This window comes from Lemur catta, chromosome X (genome assembly GCF_020740605.2).
Source record: "Lemur catta isolate mLemCat1 chromosome X, mLemCat1.pri, whole genome shotgun sequence".
NCBI classification, from domain to species: Eukaryota; Metazoa; Chordata; class Mammalia; order Primates; family Lemuridae; genus Lemur; species Lemur catta.
In genome coordinates, this window is record NC_059155.1 from 44,724,868 (window position 1) to 44,741,129 (window position 16,262).

At 38.4% G+C, this 16,262-nt stretch overlaps 1 protein-coding gene and 1 long non-coding RNA gene across 2 annotated transcripts in view; one reads left to right on the forward strand and one right to left on the reverse strand.

The window, feature by feature from the left end:
• The window catches only part of LOC123628223, a 39,189-nt gene extending 27,128 nt beyond the window's left edge, over positions 1-12,061 (reverse strand). Inside the window, exons 1-3 of the mRNA XM_045537854.1 lie at positions 12,033-12,061; positions 11,651-11,776; positions 11,063-11,123 (exon numbers count right to left, since the gene is read on the reverse strand). Of these exons, the coding sequence (XP_045393810.1) occupies positions 11,063-11,123; positions 11,651-11,776; positions 12,033-12,061 (216 nt within the window). The remainder of the gene's footprint in view (positions 1-11,062; positions 11,124-11,650; positions 11,777-12,032) is intronic.
• A 1,513-nt stretch (positions 12,062-13,574) lies between these two features.
• LOC123628614 lies at positions 13,575-14,853 on the forward strand. Its single transcript, XR_006731706.1, has 3 exons — positions 13,575-13,632; positions 13,729-13,796; positions 14,710-14,853. It is a non-coding gene; the product is annotated as an uncharacterized LOC123628614 (long non-coding RNA).
• Positions 14,854-16,262: the final 1,409 nt, after the last annotated feature.

Below are 16,262 nucleotides of genomic sequence, written 5' to 3' on the forward strand. Positions count from 1 at the left end.
GTTTTCTTCTAAGAGTTTCATAGTCTTAGAAGTTACATTTAAGTCTTTGATCCATTTTGAGTTAATTTTTGTATATGATGGGAGATAAGGCTCCAACTTCTTTCTTTTGTGGGTAGATATCCAGTTTTTCCAGCACCATATGTTTAAAACTATTCTTTCTTTGTTTAAAATGAATTGACCATAAATGTAAGGGTTTATTTCTGGACTTGCAATTCTATTCCCTTGTATATATCTAACTTTATGATAATCCCACAGTCTTGATGACTATAGCTTTGAAGTGAGGTTTGAAATGAAGAAGCATGAGCACTCCAACTTTATTCTGGATTGTTTTAGTGATTCTGGTCCCTTGGAGTTTCATGTGGATTTTAGGATCAGCTTATCAATTTCTGCGGTAATCAAGCTGGGATTTTGATAGAGATTGTATTAAATCTGTAGATAAATTTGGAGAGTTTTGACATTTTAACAATATTAAGTCTTCCAATTCATGAACACAGAATAAATGTCTTCCCATAAACTTAGGTATTCTTAAATTTTTTTCAGGAGTGTTTTGTACTTTTCTATGTACAAGTTTTAAACTTCTTTTGTTAAATTTATTCCTAAGTACAGGTATTTTTTATCCTATTATAAATAGAATTGTTTTCTTAATTTCATTTTCATTTTTTTAAAATTTTTACTTCCCATGTAACATCCTGTTGAAATTTCATTTTCAGATTGTTCATTGCAAGTCTTTAAAAATACAATTGCTTGTTGTATATTGGTTTTGTATTATATAACCTTTTAAAAGTGGTTTGTTAGTTCTAGTTCCAGTACAGTTGTCCCACAGTATCCACAAGGAATTTGTTCCAGGACCCCCCATGAATACTAAAATCCTTGGATGCTGAAGTCTCTTATATAACATGGAGTGGTATTTGCATATAACCTACATATATCCTTCCACATACTTTAAATCATCTCTAAATTACTTATAATATCTAATACATGTAAATGATATGTAAAGAGTTGGTATACTGTATTTGTCTTATATTTGTATTATTTTATTGTCGTATTTTTATTTTTGTTTTATTTTTGATCTGTGGTTGTTTGAATTCATGGATACAGAACCCATAGATATGTAAGGCCAACTGTAGTTTTCTGTGGATTCCTTAGGATTTTCTATACACAAGATTATTTCATTTAAAAGTGGATATAGTGTTACTTTTTCCTTAATAATCTGGTTGGTTTTATTTTTTCCTTGCCTAATTGTCCTGGACAAAAACCTCCAGTACAAAGATGAATAGGAATGGTCAGAGCAAACATTCTTGACTTATTCCTGATCTTAGGAAAAAAGGATTTTCATAGGTGTTAGATTAGCTTCCTATTACCAGTGTAACAAATTATTGCAAAGTTAGTGGCTTACAATAATACAGATTTATTCTCTTACACTTCTGGAGGTCAGAAATCTGAAATCAGTTTCATTGGTTAAAATCAAGGCATCAGCAAGCCTGTATTCCTTCTAGAGGCTCTAAGGGGGAATCCATTTATTTGCATTTGCTTGCTTCTAGAGGGTACAGACATTCCTTTGTCTATTGGCCCCTTTCTCCATCTTCAATCCAACAGTGTAGCATCTTCTCTAATTTCTCACCCCTGCTTCTGGCCTCTCGTCTTCTCTTTGACTCTGATCCCCTGCCTCCCTCTTGTAAGGAATCTTGTGATTTTTATTGGGCCCACCCAATTCATCCAGCATGATGTCCCTATCTCTAGACCTTAATTTAATCACATCTGCAAAGTCCCCTTTACCATATAAGGTAACATACTCATAGGTTATGGGGATTAGGACATGGACATCTTTGGTCGAGGGCATTATTCAACATACCAAAGATGGCCTTTATCTTCCTTCAAGGGCAAGTTTTGAGTTCCCTTCTATTCCTACTTTGTTGAGTACCCTAGTTTTTGTCATGAAAAGGTTTGGATTTTGTCAAATGATTTTTCTGCATCTATTGAGATGATCATGTGGTCTTTGTGCTTTATTTAATTAATAGGGTGATTGATTTTCCTATGTTGAACCAACCTAGCATTCCTGAAATAAATCCCACTGGATCATGATGTATAATCCCATTTAGCACTTCATGCCTGCTAGAATGGCTATAACCAAAAAGACAGACAAACAAGTGTTGGCAAAAATATGAAGAAATTGGAACCCTCATACATTGCTGGTAGTAACATACAGTGGGGAACAGTTTGGCAGTTCCTCAAAAAGGTAAACATAGAGTTATCATATGACCCAAAGTTTTTCTTCTAGGAAAATACCCAAGAGAAGTTAGAACATAGATTCATACCGAAACTTGTTTATAACAGCATTGTTCATAATAGCCCCGAAGTGGAAATAACTCAAATGTCCATTAACTGATGAGTGGATAAACAAAATGTAGTATATCCACACAATGAAATATTATTTAAAATAAATGTCATACTGAGACATGAATGGACTTTGAAAATATTATATACATGAAAGAAGCCAATCACAAAAGACCACATGTTCTATAACATTATTTATATAAAATGTCTAGAATACACAAATCTATAGAGACAGAAAGTAGATTTGTGGTTGCCTAGGACTAGGAAGAAAGGGGTTGGGGTGAGGATAGTGTGCGCTGACTACCATTAGGTAGAAGATTTCTCTTTGTGGTGATACAAATTTTCGAAAACTAGATTATAGTGATAGTTGCACAATTCTGTAAAATACTAAAAACCATTGTATTGTACACTTTAAATGAGTGAACTTTATGATATGTAAGTTATATCTCAAAAAGTTGTGGAAAAAGTAAAATAAAACATTATATTAAAATATTATTTATCACGATTACTGAGTTTTTTGAAGTTCTCTGAAATTTTATACCAAAGGTGAGTGCATTACTCACCTCACCCTAATCCTGACTCTGGGAATAAGTGATTCCCAAAGCCTCCTTGCATAAAATAACATCTCCCACAAGCTACTGATCCCTAAAATTTCAATCTTCAGAGATTGTCCCTTAACCAAAAATTTTCACTCCTGTTAGAATAACTCAGGCTGAGTCAGGTTTAGGCTGAGGCAGAAGGATCACTTGAGCTCAGGAGTTTGAAGTTGCAGTGAACTACGATAACACCACTGCATTCTAGCCCAGGCAACAGAGTGAGACCCCATCTCAAAAAAATAATAATAATAGCTACAAAATTTATGAGGGAATACACTATATAAAAAGGCATAAATTATAACATCAAAAATGTAAAATGCTGGGGGGATTAAAAATGTTGAGATTTTTATGTGATCAAAGTTGAGTTGTTAGTTTAAAATAGACTGTTATAACAATAAAGTGTTTTTATATAAACATTATGGTGCCATAAAGCAAAAATCTATAGCAGATACACACAATATAAAAAGTAAGGAATAAAAACATACCAGTAGAGGAAAACATCTAATCATTAAGGAAGATAGCAAGTGAGAAAGAAAGGCACAAAGGATCTGCAAAAACAGAACGAAAAATGACAGTAGTAATCCTTACCTATCAATAATTACCTTGAATGTAAATGGATTAAATTCTCTAATCAAAAGACATAGAGTAGCTGAATGAATAAAAAATAAGACCCAACTGTATGCTGCCTACAAGAGACTCACTTAACCTGCAAGGATACACATAGACTCAAAGTAAAGGGTTGAGGCCGGGTGCAGTGGCTCATGCCTGTAATCCTAACACTCTGGGAGGCCAAGGCAGGTGGATCGCTCAAGGTCAGGAGTTCGAGACCAGCCTGAGCAAGAGCGAGACCCCCGTCTCTACCAAAAATAAAGAAATTAGCTGGACAACTAAAAATATATATAGAAAATATTAGCCAGGCATGGAGGGACATGCCTGTAGTCCCAGCTACTCGGGAGGCTGAGGCAGAAGGATCACTTGAGCCCAGGAATATGAGGTTGCTGTGAGCTAGGCTGATGCCACGGCACTCTAGCCCAGGTGACAGAGTGAGACTCTGTCTCAAAAATAAAAAAAAAGTAAAGGGATGAAAAAAGATATTCTGTGTACCCTATGTTAGAACACAAAACAAGTCTTAACAAATTTAAGAACATTGAAATCATATCAAATATCTTTTTTGACCACAATGGTACTAAACTAGAAATCAATAACACAAATTTTAGAAAATTCAAAAATATAAGGAAATTAAACATGTTCCTGTACACCCAATGGGCTAAAACCAAAATTAAATATGAAATTTAATAATATTCCCATTCTACTAAGTGAAGTATCCCAAGAATGGAAAAATAAACACCACATGTACTCACTATCAAATTGATTTCACTGATCATCACATAAGAGCACATTTAGGAATAACATTAATCGGTGTCGGGCAGATGTGGGGGGGGAGGGGGTGAGTGTATACATACATAATGAGTGCAATGCACACCATCTAGGGGATGGACACACTCGAAGCTCTGATTTGGGGAGGCAAGGGAAATATACAGAACCTAAACTTTTGTACCCCCATAATATGCTGAAATTAAAAAAAATAATAATATCTTGAGCAAGCAAAAATAGAAACACAATATACCAAAACTTATGGGATGCAGCAAAAGCAGTTTTAAAAGAGAATTTTACCGCAATAAATGCATACATCAAAAAGAAGAAAGATTCCAAATAAACAACCTAATGTTCCACCTCAAGTACTAGAAATAGAACGAACTAAGCCCAAAGTTGGTAAGAACAAAACATTTCCCCTTCCATGATGGAAGCAGTTGAACATAATCAACCTGCCACCAGGTAGCTGGCTGATCACACTGGGGAATGGTGCCATCTCAAGAACTCAGCGTTAGTCTCTGCTCCTGGGCAGAGCACTCCACTCAGTAGTGGCTGTAGCCAGGCTGGCCTTGGTAAATGGAAGTTCATGTCACTAAGCCCATGTATAGTCAACACCCCTGCCACCATGGTCACTTTGTTCATGATGCCATTGAGTAATGAACGGGTGTTAAAATCCTCCTTTGCTGAAGTCATTCTTTGATGAGTATTCACATGGGACACAAATGTCTTCATGGTTTTACCCATTCAGAGAGATCTGTTCACATACCTCTTCCCCCAATTTCTTTGTCACCAAATTTCCAATCCTGTTCATTCTAAGTCCCTAACCATCCAGCCAAACTACTGGCCACAGCCTATGAATTGGCATATAATTACACATCTGGATATTTCTCCATCCAAGCAAAGTAAATGACCAGGTGCACTGCTGAGAGTTCTGCGGACTGGAAGGATTTTGTATTCCTCAGGGACTGTTGTGCTACAGGTATTTACTTTTCGGTGGTGCCTGTAAATCATGCAGAACCATCTGTAAACCAGCCAAACCTGAGTCTTCTCTTCCTCTGCTAACTGACCATAGGGAACTCCCCCATGAGGTCATGGGTGTAGGCTGAGAGAGAGAAGGGAGTGTAGCAGGAGTGGAGGCCAAGGGCATTTGAGCCACTTCTTCATGTAACATACTTGTGCCCTCAGGGCCTGCTCAGGTCCGATAACATATGTATCACTTCCATTCAATGATGAAGTGTTGCTGTGCATGCCTAACTATATGGATTTGTGGGTCAGATAACATCCAGTTCATGGTGGGCAGCTCAGGTTGCATGATAACTTGGTGGCCCATGGTTAAATATTCAATCTCCACTAAGACACAGTAGCAGGCCAAGAGCTGTTTATCAAAAGGAGAATAGTTATCTGTTGAGGGTGGTAGGGATTTGCTCCAAACTATTAAGAACCTATACTGCAATTCACCTATAGGGACTTGCCAAAGATCCCAAACAGCATCTGTATCTGCCACTGACACTTGAAGGACCATTGTATCTGCTGTATCATGTGGCTCAAGTGGCAGAGCAGGTGGCACAGAAGTCTAGACCTATTGCATAGCTTTTTCCAACTCTGGGCCTGATTGAAAACTAGCAGTTTTTTTGGCTACTTGGAAAATGAGCCAGAGTAGCATACCCAAATAAGGCATGTGTTGCCTCTAAAATCCAAAGAGGCCTACTAGGCCTTGTGCCTCATTTTTGGTTGTAGGAGGGGCAACAACTTATAACTCATCTTAGAAGGAATAACTGGACTCTAGAAATTTCACTGAAGTACAAGGCCCCTGAATTCTTGTTGGATTTATTTCCTACCCTCTGGCATGCAAATGTCATACCAATAGATCTAGAGTAGTTTCTACTTCCTGCTCACTAGGTCCATCACCAATATACCAGTGTAATATCTTATGGAAGTAAAAGGTGATCAGCATCTCTGTGAACTAAATTATGATATAGGACTGGAGAGTTGATATGCCCCTGAGGTAGGACAGTGAAGCTGTACTACTGAACTTGACAGCTGAAAGCAAACAGCTTCTACAGGATGTTGTTGATGGGGTGGAGAAAAAAGGCATTTGCTAGATCAATAGATGCATAGCAGGTACCAGGAGATGTGTTAATTTTCTCCAGTAATGAAACTACATCTGGTACAGCCACTGCAATTGGTTAAGTTTACTATAGCCCGCTGTCATTCTCTAAGATCCATCCATCTTCTGCACAGGCCAAATAGGTGAGTTAAATGGGGATGTGGTGGGATCAACACCCCTGCATATTTCAAACCCTTTAAGGCAACACTAATCTCTGCAATCCCTCTAGAAATGCAGTATTGCTTTGGTTTAGTATTTTCCTAGATAAAGGCAGTTCTAGTGGCTTCCACTTGGCCTTTTCCACCAAAATAGCCCTCATTCCACAGGTCAGAGAACGAATGTTGGAATTCTACCAGCTGCTGAGTATTTCTATTCCATTTATTCATTCCAGGACCTAGGAAATAACCACAGGGTGGGTTCAGGGACACACTGGGCCCACTGTGACACAGACTTGGTCTAAAATTCCATTGATCACCAGATCTCTATAAGTTTCTACTCTGACTGGTGGGCCACCCTGATGGTTTGGGTCTCCTGGAATTAGTGTCAGTTCAGAGCCAGTGTCCAGTAGTCCCCAACGGTCTTCTGATTATTTCCTATCTCTAATTCACAATTACCCTGGAAAAAGGCTATAGATCTCTTTGGGGAAGTCTGAGGGAAAGATTAACATTACAAATTTTAGTTGCATGCTGGATCCTTTCTCAAGAAGACCTGGTTTCCTCTTAATTCAAGTAGGTTTGGTTCTGTAAACTGGCTCAAGTCTGGAAATCGATTGAGGGGATGTAACTCTCTGCTTTTATGGTTCATGTTAGACTTTTGTTCACTTAACCTGGAACTTCTATGCTTATACAAATCAAATAAGAATTTAGTAGGCTTCCTATCTTTTTCACTTCCAAGAACACCATGACCAACTAGCCAAAGCCAAAGGTCTCTGTGAGTCAGAATATTCTGATTGCTCCTTTTCCTCTGCTGTTCATTATAATAACCATACCACCTTTCCTTTGGCAGCTGAGTGCCACCACTTGATCCCTGATGGTCCCACAACCCAATTATTGCCATTGCAGTTAGGTTTCCCAATCCAATGTCCACAGTTCTCAGTGTGAGGTCTTGCCTACAAAGATAAATGATCACTGAGCTCTTCAAGAATACCAGAGCTCCCCCTACAAGTTTATTTTTCACAGTATTGGTGAAAGGTATGTCTTCTGGACCCTCACAGTATGGGTGAATAGGTTTTAAATGACAGATCCATTCAACATTCCAATCTCCTCAGAGCTTTAAAAATTTTTTTAATTAATTATTTTTATTTTTAATTATTATAGGTACACAATAGTTGTATATCTTTATAGGGTACATGTGATATTTTGATACAAGCTTACAATGTGACTTAATCAAATCAGGGTAATTGGGGTATCCATCACCTCAGGCATTTAACATTTCTTTGTGTTAGGAACATTCTCATTCCACTCTTTTAGTTATTTTAAAGTATACCCTAACCTATTGTTGATTATGTCACTTTGTTGTGCTATCAAATATTGTTCATTCTACCTAATTAACTATATTTTTGCACCCATTAACCATCCCCAGTCTGTCCCCCCCAACCCTTCTCTGCCTCTGATAATCATCATTCTACTCTCTGTCTCCATGAGATCAATTGTTTTAAATATTTAGCTTCCACATACGAGTGAGAACACGTGAGATTTGTCTTTCTGTGCTTGGCTTATTTCACTTAACATAATGTTCTCCTGTTCCATCTATGTTGTTGCAAATAGCAGGATTTCATTCTTTCTTGTGGCTATATAATATTCCATTGTGTATATGTATCACAATTTCTTTATCCATTCATCCATTGATGGACACTTAGATTGATTCCAAATCTTGGCTATTGTAAATAGTGCTGAAATGAACATGAGAGTGCAGATATCTTTTTGATATGGTGAATTCCCCTCCTGTGGATTTGATTTGCATTCCCCTGATGATTAGTGATGTTGAGCATTTTTTCATATATCTATTGGCCATTTATAAGTCTTAATTTGAGAAATGTCTATTCAGGTCATTTGCCCATTTTTTAATTGGGCTATTTGTTTTCTTGCTGTTGAGTTCTTTGAGTCTCTTATATATTTTGGATATTAACCCCTTATCACATGTTTGGTTTGCAATTATATTCTCCCATTCCAAAGGTTGTCTCCACAATGCAATATCACCTCACATCTGTTAGAATGGTTATTACCAAAAGACAAAAGTTAAGTGTTGATGAGGATGTGGAGAAAAAGGAACCCGTATACAGTGTTGGTGGAAATGTAACTTAGTACAACCATTATGGAAAATATTATGGAGGTTCCTCAAAAAACAAAAAATAAAATTACCTTATGATCCAGTAATCCCACTTCTGGGTATATATTATTCAAAGGAATTAAAATCAGTATGTTGAATATCTGCACTCCAATGTTCATTGCAGCATTATTCACAATAGCTAGCCAAGATATCAAATCAACCTAAGTGCTCATCAATGGATGAATGGACAAAAAAATGTGATATATGTATATACACAATGGAACACTAGTCAGCCTTAGAAAAGAAGGAAAATCTGTTATTTGCAACAACATGTGTGAACCTGGAGGACACTGTGCTAAGTGAAATAAGTCAGGCACAGAAAGACATACTACATTATCTCACTTACACGTGGAATTTTCAAAAGTCAAACTTATAGATGTAGAGAGTGGAATGGTGGTTACCAGACCTGAGGGAGAGGGGCAGCGGGATGAGGTCGAAGGATAAAAATTTTAGTTAGAGGGAAGGCGTAAGTTTTTGAGATATATTGCACAGCCTGGTGACTATAGCTAAAGTATTGTGTATTTCAAAATTGCTAAGAGAGTAAATTTTAAATATTCTCATCATAAGAAATAAGTATGTGACCTGATATATATGGTAATTATCTTGATTTAATCATTCTGCAATGCATACATATACCAAAACACATTTTATCTCACACACACACATACATACTATTTGTGAATTAAAACCAAATTTAAAGAACTATTAAACTAAAAATAAGTAAATCAATCGATAAATAAAATCCTTATGTAGTAAGTCCAGTGTTGGTGCTTTATCAGGAACCATTTTTATTAATTACAATTTTTTTCTATGTATGGGCCATACTTTCCTGTTTTTTTGTATGCCTTGTAATTTTTGTGAAAACTGCATATTTTTAATATTATAATATGTTAACTTGGGAAATAAAATTCATCCCCCTCCGCAGTGTTTGCTAGTAGTACTTTTAATAGGTTATAGTTGTTCATCTTTGCAGATTGGCTCTGATTTGTGACACTCCTTCAATCCTTAGCCAGACTGATTACAATTTTGCCTTAGCATTCCCGTCCCATTTACATAGAGCCTAAGGACCAGCCAGATCTTTTAAGTGAATCACTTAAGTGGCTATAAGTGAAAGCTTACAATTTTTTCTTTTCTGGGTGTGCATCTAGCTATGGTCATGCTTATAGCCTTCTTGATTTATCAGTATATGCAGAATCTTTGCAAAACATTTATTTTCTCATTATCTCTTTCCTCATACTCTTTCTTCCTTGGCTTTATGGTTTGCTGCTTGCCCTGTTTGTTGTCCCTTGTCCAGGTGTCTGGAAGTAATATATGCCTTTAAATACTTTGAATAAACACCAGCTGGGAGGCTGCTCTAGTCCTGAGTGAGTTCTCAGGGGTGTGAAACAAAAGCAAACCCCTGAGCCAATTTCTCAGGGAGCCCTTAGACAGGCCAAAATACCCAAGTAAAATTCTTTGAGAACAAGATCCATGTTGCTCCTTCTGGCACCAGCAAACCACAACAGGAATGCAGGCTGACATCCCCACTGCACCCGCCAAGTTGTGATATGGGAAATGGATGGTGGGCAAGCAAAAATGCCACAATGATCTCTTATCGAATTTTAGTAGCCTTTCTTCATTAATCACTCCTCTAGTTGCTCTATATTTTTAATTAGGTTTCAGAGTTCCAAAAAAGTTGATTCTGACAGTTTTCCCAAGCTTTAATGGTTGTTTCAGTAGATGGAGGAATCTTTGGAACACCCTCCTCTTTTATTCTCAGTGATATGCCCACACACACACATTTCATTTTGTTTATGAAAATTTTCAATCATGCAGCCAAAATGAAAGAATATTACAGTGAAGACTCACCACATAGGTTCTACTACTAATATGCTATTATACTTGTTTTATCATATAACCACGTACCTATCCATCTCTCTATTCATCTATTAGTTTATCTTGTGTTTTGATGTATTCCAACATAAACTGACACTTTCCCATGTATATCATTAATAGAATTCAATATTCCTTTACAGTAGTTTCAATGTTGATGTAAAGTATATATACAATGAATTGTTAAGTGCACTCACTGAGCCTTGAGACATGTAACCCTATGGTCCCTTTTGATAAACTAGAAAACCTCTCCCAACATCCTGGTACACTCTTGAAGGACACCATAAATAGTGTGTGTGAGGTCAGGGCTGGAGGAATGCCCCAAATACTCTGATGAGGTTCAGAGGATTTGGGGCTATTTAGAAGACCCTTATAGGACATGTGGCCCAACTTTTCTATCTGATGATTATCCCTGTAGCATCCACACAAACTCCACCATTGGTTTGCATACCTTCAGAGTGTTAGAGCTGGATCCCCTCGGCCCCGGGAACAGAAAGACAGGGTCACTGAGGCTGCAATAAGGCAAAGGAGTTTTATTGACTAGCTCGAGCTAGGGTCCAAGCCCCGAGCACCAACGCAGTGGTCTCTTTCCATGGGCAGGGACCCCGCGCAGCGGGGGCGCATGTCTTTTATATTTTTCAGCAGATTGCATGCATGGGGCATGCCATCCCCCCCTCCCTCCCTTAATTCATTTGCTCCTTCAAAAGTGGCTGATTGTCTTGGCTCCTGATTGGTTGGTTTTCAAGCCACGGTACTGGCTTTTGATTGGTTGGTTTTTAAGTTGTGGGACAGGCTTCTGATTATGCCTTGCCCTTCTAATCTGGTTGGAGGGCCCCGGGACTCTCCAGCCCTTTATCAGGAAGTAACTTGCGGTTATCTCCCCGGGGCCTGTTACCACCATTGAGGCTTCACTTAAGCTAGGTCAGCAAGCCATATTTACAGAAGCAATTAGCATCTGTTAGAATCAAAGAGAGCACACTTTTTTTTTCTTTTTCTTTTTTTAAAACAATTCCCATTCTTCAAGAGATTGGCATCTCACCAGTTCTGGAGGTAGTCTGTTCCATATTTGGACAGCTCAAAGTGTTGCGGCCCGATTACAGAACGGGGGATGAACACAGAAAGAAACACACAGACACACAAAGACGGTACAAGACTGCAGTGCTGACTGCACCAGTCGTTTTATTTTTATACTTTCTGCCCCGAAGCTACTTCCTGGTACGTGACTTTCTTTGATGCTTTGAGGTAACCTGTTCCATTCGTTCTGGGCGATTGCTCAAGGGAGGTGAATGTTTGCATCTCAACCTCTTGATCTCATCACTGCGTGCAGGACAATGAGACGCCTTGGCTTGCGTGCAAGACCCCAGGCCCTTGGCTATCTGTCATAGGGAACGGTTTGTTTGTTCAACAGGCCATGTCCGGACCTATTGATCTCTGGCCTCAAGAAGCACATCCAGCTTCGCTGACTCTGGGCAAAAGCCAATTTCCTGCCCAGGGGCGGCCCCTACACAAAGTATTCAGACATACTATTTATATAGAACTACAAACAACAAGATTATTTATCTATTAATATTTCTCTCTTTGCAGACAATCCTTCTGAGTTGCTAAGAGCCCTTCCCTGGTTCTTCTATTCTCTTTTCCATAATATGTCCTGGTCCCTTTAACTGCTTTTCAGGGCCCCCACAGGTCTGCTAATTTGACCCCGAATGCTTTATCAAAGTCCTCTTTAAAGAAGACAGACTAATGGCCAGCAAACATATAAAAAAGTGCTCAACATCTCTAATCATTAGGGAAATGCAAACTACAATGAGATATCACCCAACTCCAGTGAGAATGGCTATTATCAAAAAGTCCCAAAACAACAAATGCTGGCATGGATGTGGAGAGACTGGAACACTCTTACACTGTTGGTGGGACTGCAAATTAGTATAACCCCTGTGAAAAGTAATTTGGAGATACCTCAAAGAGCTAAAAATAGACATACCATTTGATCCAGCAATCCTACTACTAGGCATCTCTCCAAAGAAAAAAAACACGTTCTATAATAAAGACATCTGCACTTGAATGTTTAGCACAGCACAATTCACAATTGCAAAGATGTGGAAACAACCCAAATGCTCACCAACACATGAGTGGATTAATAAAATGTGGTAAATGTATACCATGGAATACTACTCAACTACAAAAAACGATGGTGATCTAGCACCTCTTATGTTATCCTGTATAGAGACTGAGCCCATCCTTTGAAGTGAGGTATCACAAGGATGGAAAAACATGCACCACATGTATTCACCATCAAATTGGCACTAACTGACCAACACTAGGGTGTTCACATGGTAGTAATACTCATTGGGTGCCGGTCAGGTTGAGGTGGGTAGCAGGGGTAAACCCACAACTAATGGAAGCTGAATGCACTGTATGGGGGAGGGACATGCTTGTAGCCCTGCCTTGGGAGGGGCAAATGCATTACGTGTAACCAAAATGTTTGTACTCCTGTAATATCCTGAATAATAAATAAATAAATTAGTTAATTAAATTGAAACTCGAACAAAGAAAAAAAACGTTCTCTTTAAATAGTACTACCCTGTAGCCAGACTCCCACTCTTAAAATTAGAGGAAATTGAGTACTATTCTTTCACCCTTTCTTTGAATACTGAACTTGTATGAATCAGACTTTTTCCCTTTCATATCAGGTCCCAGTCCTGCTTGGTATAAGACTTCGGCTCCATGCTCAGAAGTGAAGCTGTTAAAGGAAAAAAAAAAAAGACTTTGGCTCCTTTCTTGCATTCTGGTTCAGTGCTTCTTTGATAATTTTATGCTGCCATCTGGTGGCTACATCAGACAGTGCATGACTTTTTTTTTTTTTTTTTTTTTTGGTCTTTGTTTAGCAGAGTAGAGGACAAACAGGTTAACAAAGTGACAAGTCTAGAATTAGAATAATCTGAATCTTTTAAAAAGAGGGTCTGATTTTTTCCAGTTGTGTGCCATGCATTTAGGAGCCCAAAGTAAACGATGGTTACACAGGTAGGGCATGGCCACAAAAAATATACATCCAACATTCCCATTTGGGTCCAACTCTAACTAGCTAATTGACTTTAAGTAAGTCACTTTTCCTTCTAGTGTCTCGTCTCAGTTTCCACACCTATGATCCTAACAGGTTTATAAAATGGAGCCAAGCAGTGGTGAAGGTAAGGTAAGGTCTGGAAGGGGAGGAAGTGAAGTGGAGGATTGAGGCCTGGTGGGTGAGGGGAGTAAATAAAGCCTGAAGGTGATAAATGGCAGCAGAGCTGCTCCAGGGCATGTAGTGCCCTAGGCAAATATTTTTGGAGAGTCCCTTTCTATATAGACAGTTTGATTAAAAGTATATTAAAAAATCCTGGGCCCATGTGAAGTATAGTGATTTATCAATGAAGGTTTAGAATACTGGGTAGAGAAGAGACACTTGCATATTTGCTTATTCAACAGTTAATGTGAAAATTCTTCATAATGTCTTTGCAGAATCTCTTCTTTTTCAGGTCCAGAAATCATTTTTTGTGTTCTTGATTGTCAAATTCACCATTTCTGTTTAATTTCTTATCTTCCACCAAGAGAAATAGGTAGCAACATGGTTGCTACTTCCAATGCAATGGCTGTTTGGAAACTGTTTGTATCAAAACAATGTAGATTTCTTGCTTCCGCAGTTCCTTTAGCCTAAGGGTCAATAGTAGACCTTGGTACCCCATAGCTCTGAACGTGCCATGTTCAATGTGTCACCCCAAATTGTCATGTCAGCACCATTTTGGAGGCTTAGTCTAAGGAGTTTCCATGAAAAAAAATACAATGACAGCCAATGAGAGTGATCTGCTAGCCTGGGCTCCCACCTGGAACCAGGGCCTGTGGCCACAGAAACCGAGGACAACCAGTTTATAACTTGTCTTTTTGTCTTTTCACTTTTTAAGGTATTTTTGTGGAACAAAAGTTATAATTACAAAGAGTCAAATTTTATAGTAGATGCTCCTTGAGTCTTGTTTAAGAAAAATTTCCCTAACCTATAAGGTCTAAAAAGTATAGAACATTTCTACAACTGTAGAAACTTTAATTATCTTTCAAATTATTTTTTAGAGCAGTTTTTGTGAAACCAAGGATACCAAGGATACATCAAAAATTTGAGTTATTTTCAAATATGAGTTCCATTGTTGAACCAATGAAGCTCAAAATAGCAATGAAGTGTTTGGGAAGAATGTGGCTAATGCACACATGGCACATCGATGGTTCCAGAAGTTCCGTTCTGGTGATTTCAATCTTGAACATGAGCCATGTGAGCAACCTGAGACCAAGATGGAGAACGATGAGCTGAAAGTTGCAGTTGAAGTGTATCCATCTCAACCTACATGTGAATTAGCAGCAAGGTTTGCTGTTACTCTTCAAACAATATTGGAACATTTTAAACAAATCATCAAGGTAAAGAAGCTGGATAGATAAATTCCACATGAATTAAACAAGTGTCAGAAGAGAAATTGTGTCAAAGCTTGCCTTTCTTTGTTGTCATGATATAAAGGCAAGCTATTTCTATACCGTACTGCAATGTATGATGATAAATGGATTCTTTTTGATAATCCTGAGTGTTGGGCACCATGGTTGGATAAAAATGAAGTGCCAAAACACAGTCCAAAATCCACTATTCATCAAAAAAGGTAATGTTGTCTCCTTGGTGGTCTGGCACTGGTATCATCCACTACAGTTTCATGAAGCCTGGTCAATTGCTTATGGCGGACGTCTACTGCAACCAATTGGATGAAACGATGAGCATGCTTGTGATTAAGCAGCCAATACTGGTCAATAGATATAGGCCAATCCTCTTGCAAGACAACTCTCAACCACATGTCACCACTCAAACTACAGAAGGTGGACTTGCAAACTCTTATCAGCCGCCATATTGGTTAGATGTTGCTGCAAACTCACTACCACTTCTTTGCGGCTTTGGAGCACTTTTAAGGAAAAATATTCAATTTTCAACTAGCTGTAGAGAACCCTTTTCTCCATTTCATTGTGGATGGTTGAGGCACGTACTTTGATTAATCGTACTTTTTTTTTGTCTTTTTTTATATTTCAGCATATTATGGGAGTACAAAAGTTTAGGTTATGTATATTGCCCATGTCTCCCCCCCCCCTCCCCCCCCCCCCCCGAGTCAGAGCTTCAAGCGGGTCCATTCTCCAGACAGTGCGCATAGCACTCATTATGTAGCTATATACCCATCCCCTCCCCCCCTTACATCTGCCCGACATCCAATTGGTGTTATTCCCAAATGTGCACTTAGGTGATGATCAGGGAAACCAATTTGCTGGTGAGTACATGTGGTGCCTATTTTTCCATTCTTGGGATACTTCACTTAGTAGAATAGGTTCCAACTCTATCCAGGAGAACATAAGAGATTCTACATCACTGTTATTTCTTATAGCTGAGTAATACTCCATGGTATACCTATACTACATTTTACTAATCCACTCATGTATTGATGAGCATTTGGGTTGTTTCCACATCTTTGTGATTGTGAATTGTGCTGCTATAAACATTCCACTGCAGATGTCTTTTTTATAGAATGTCTTTTGTTCTTTTGGCTAGATGCCCAATAATGGGATTGCTGGATCAAATGGTAGGTCTACTTGTATCTGTT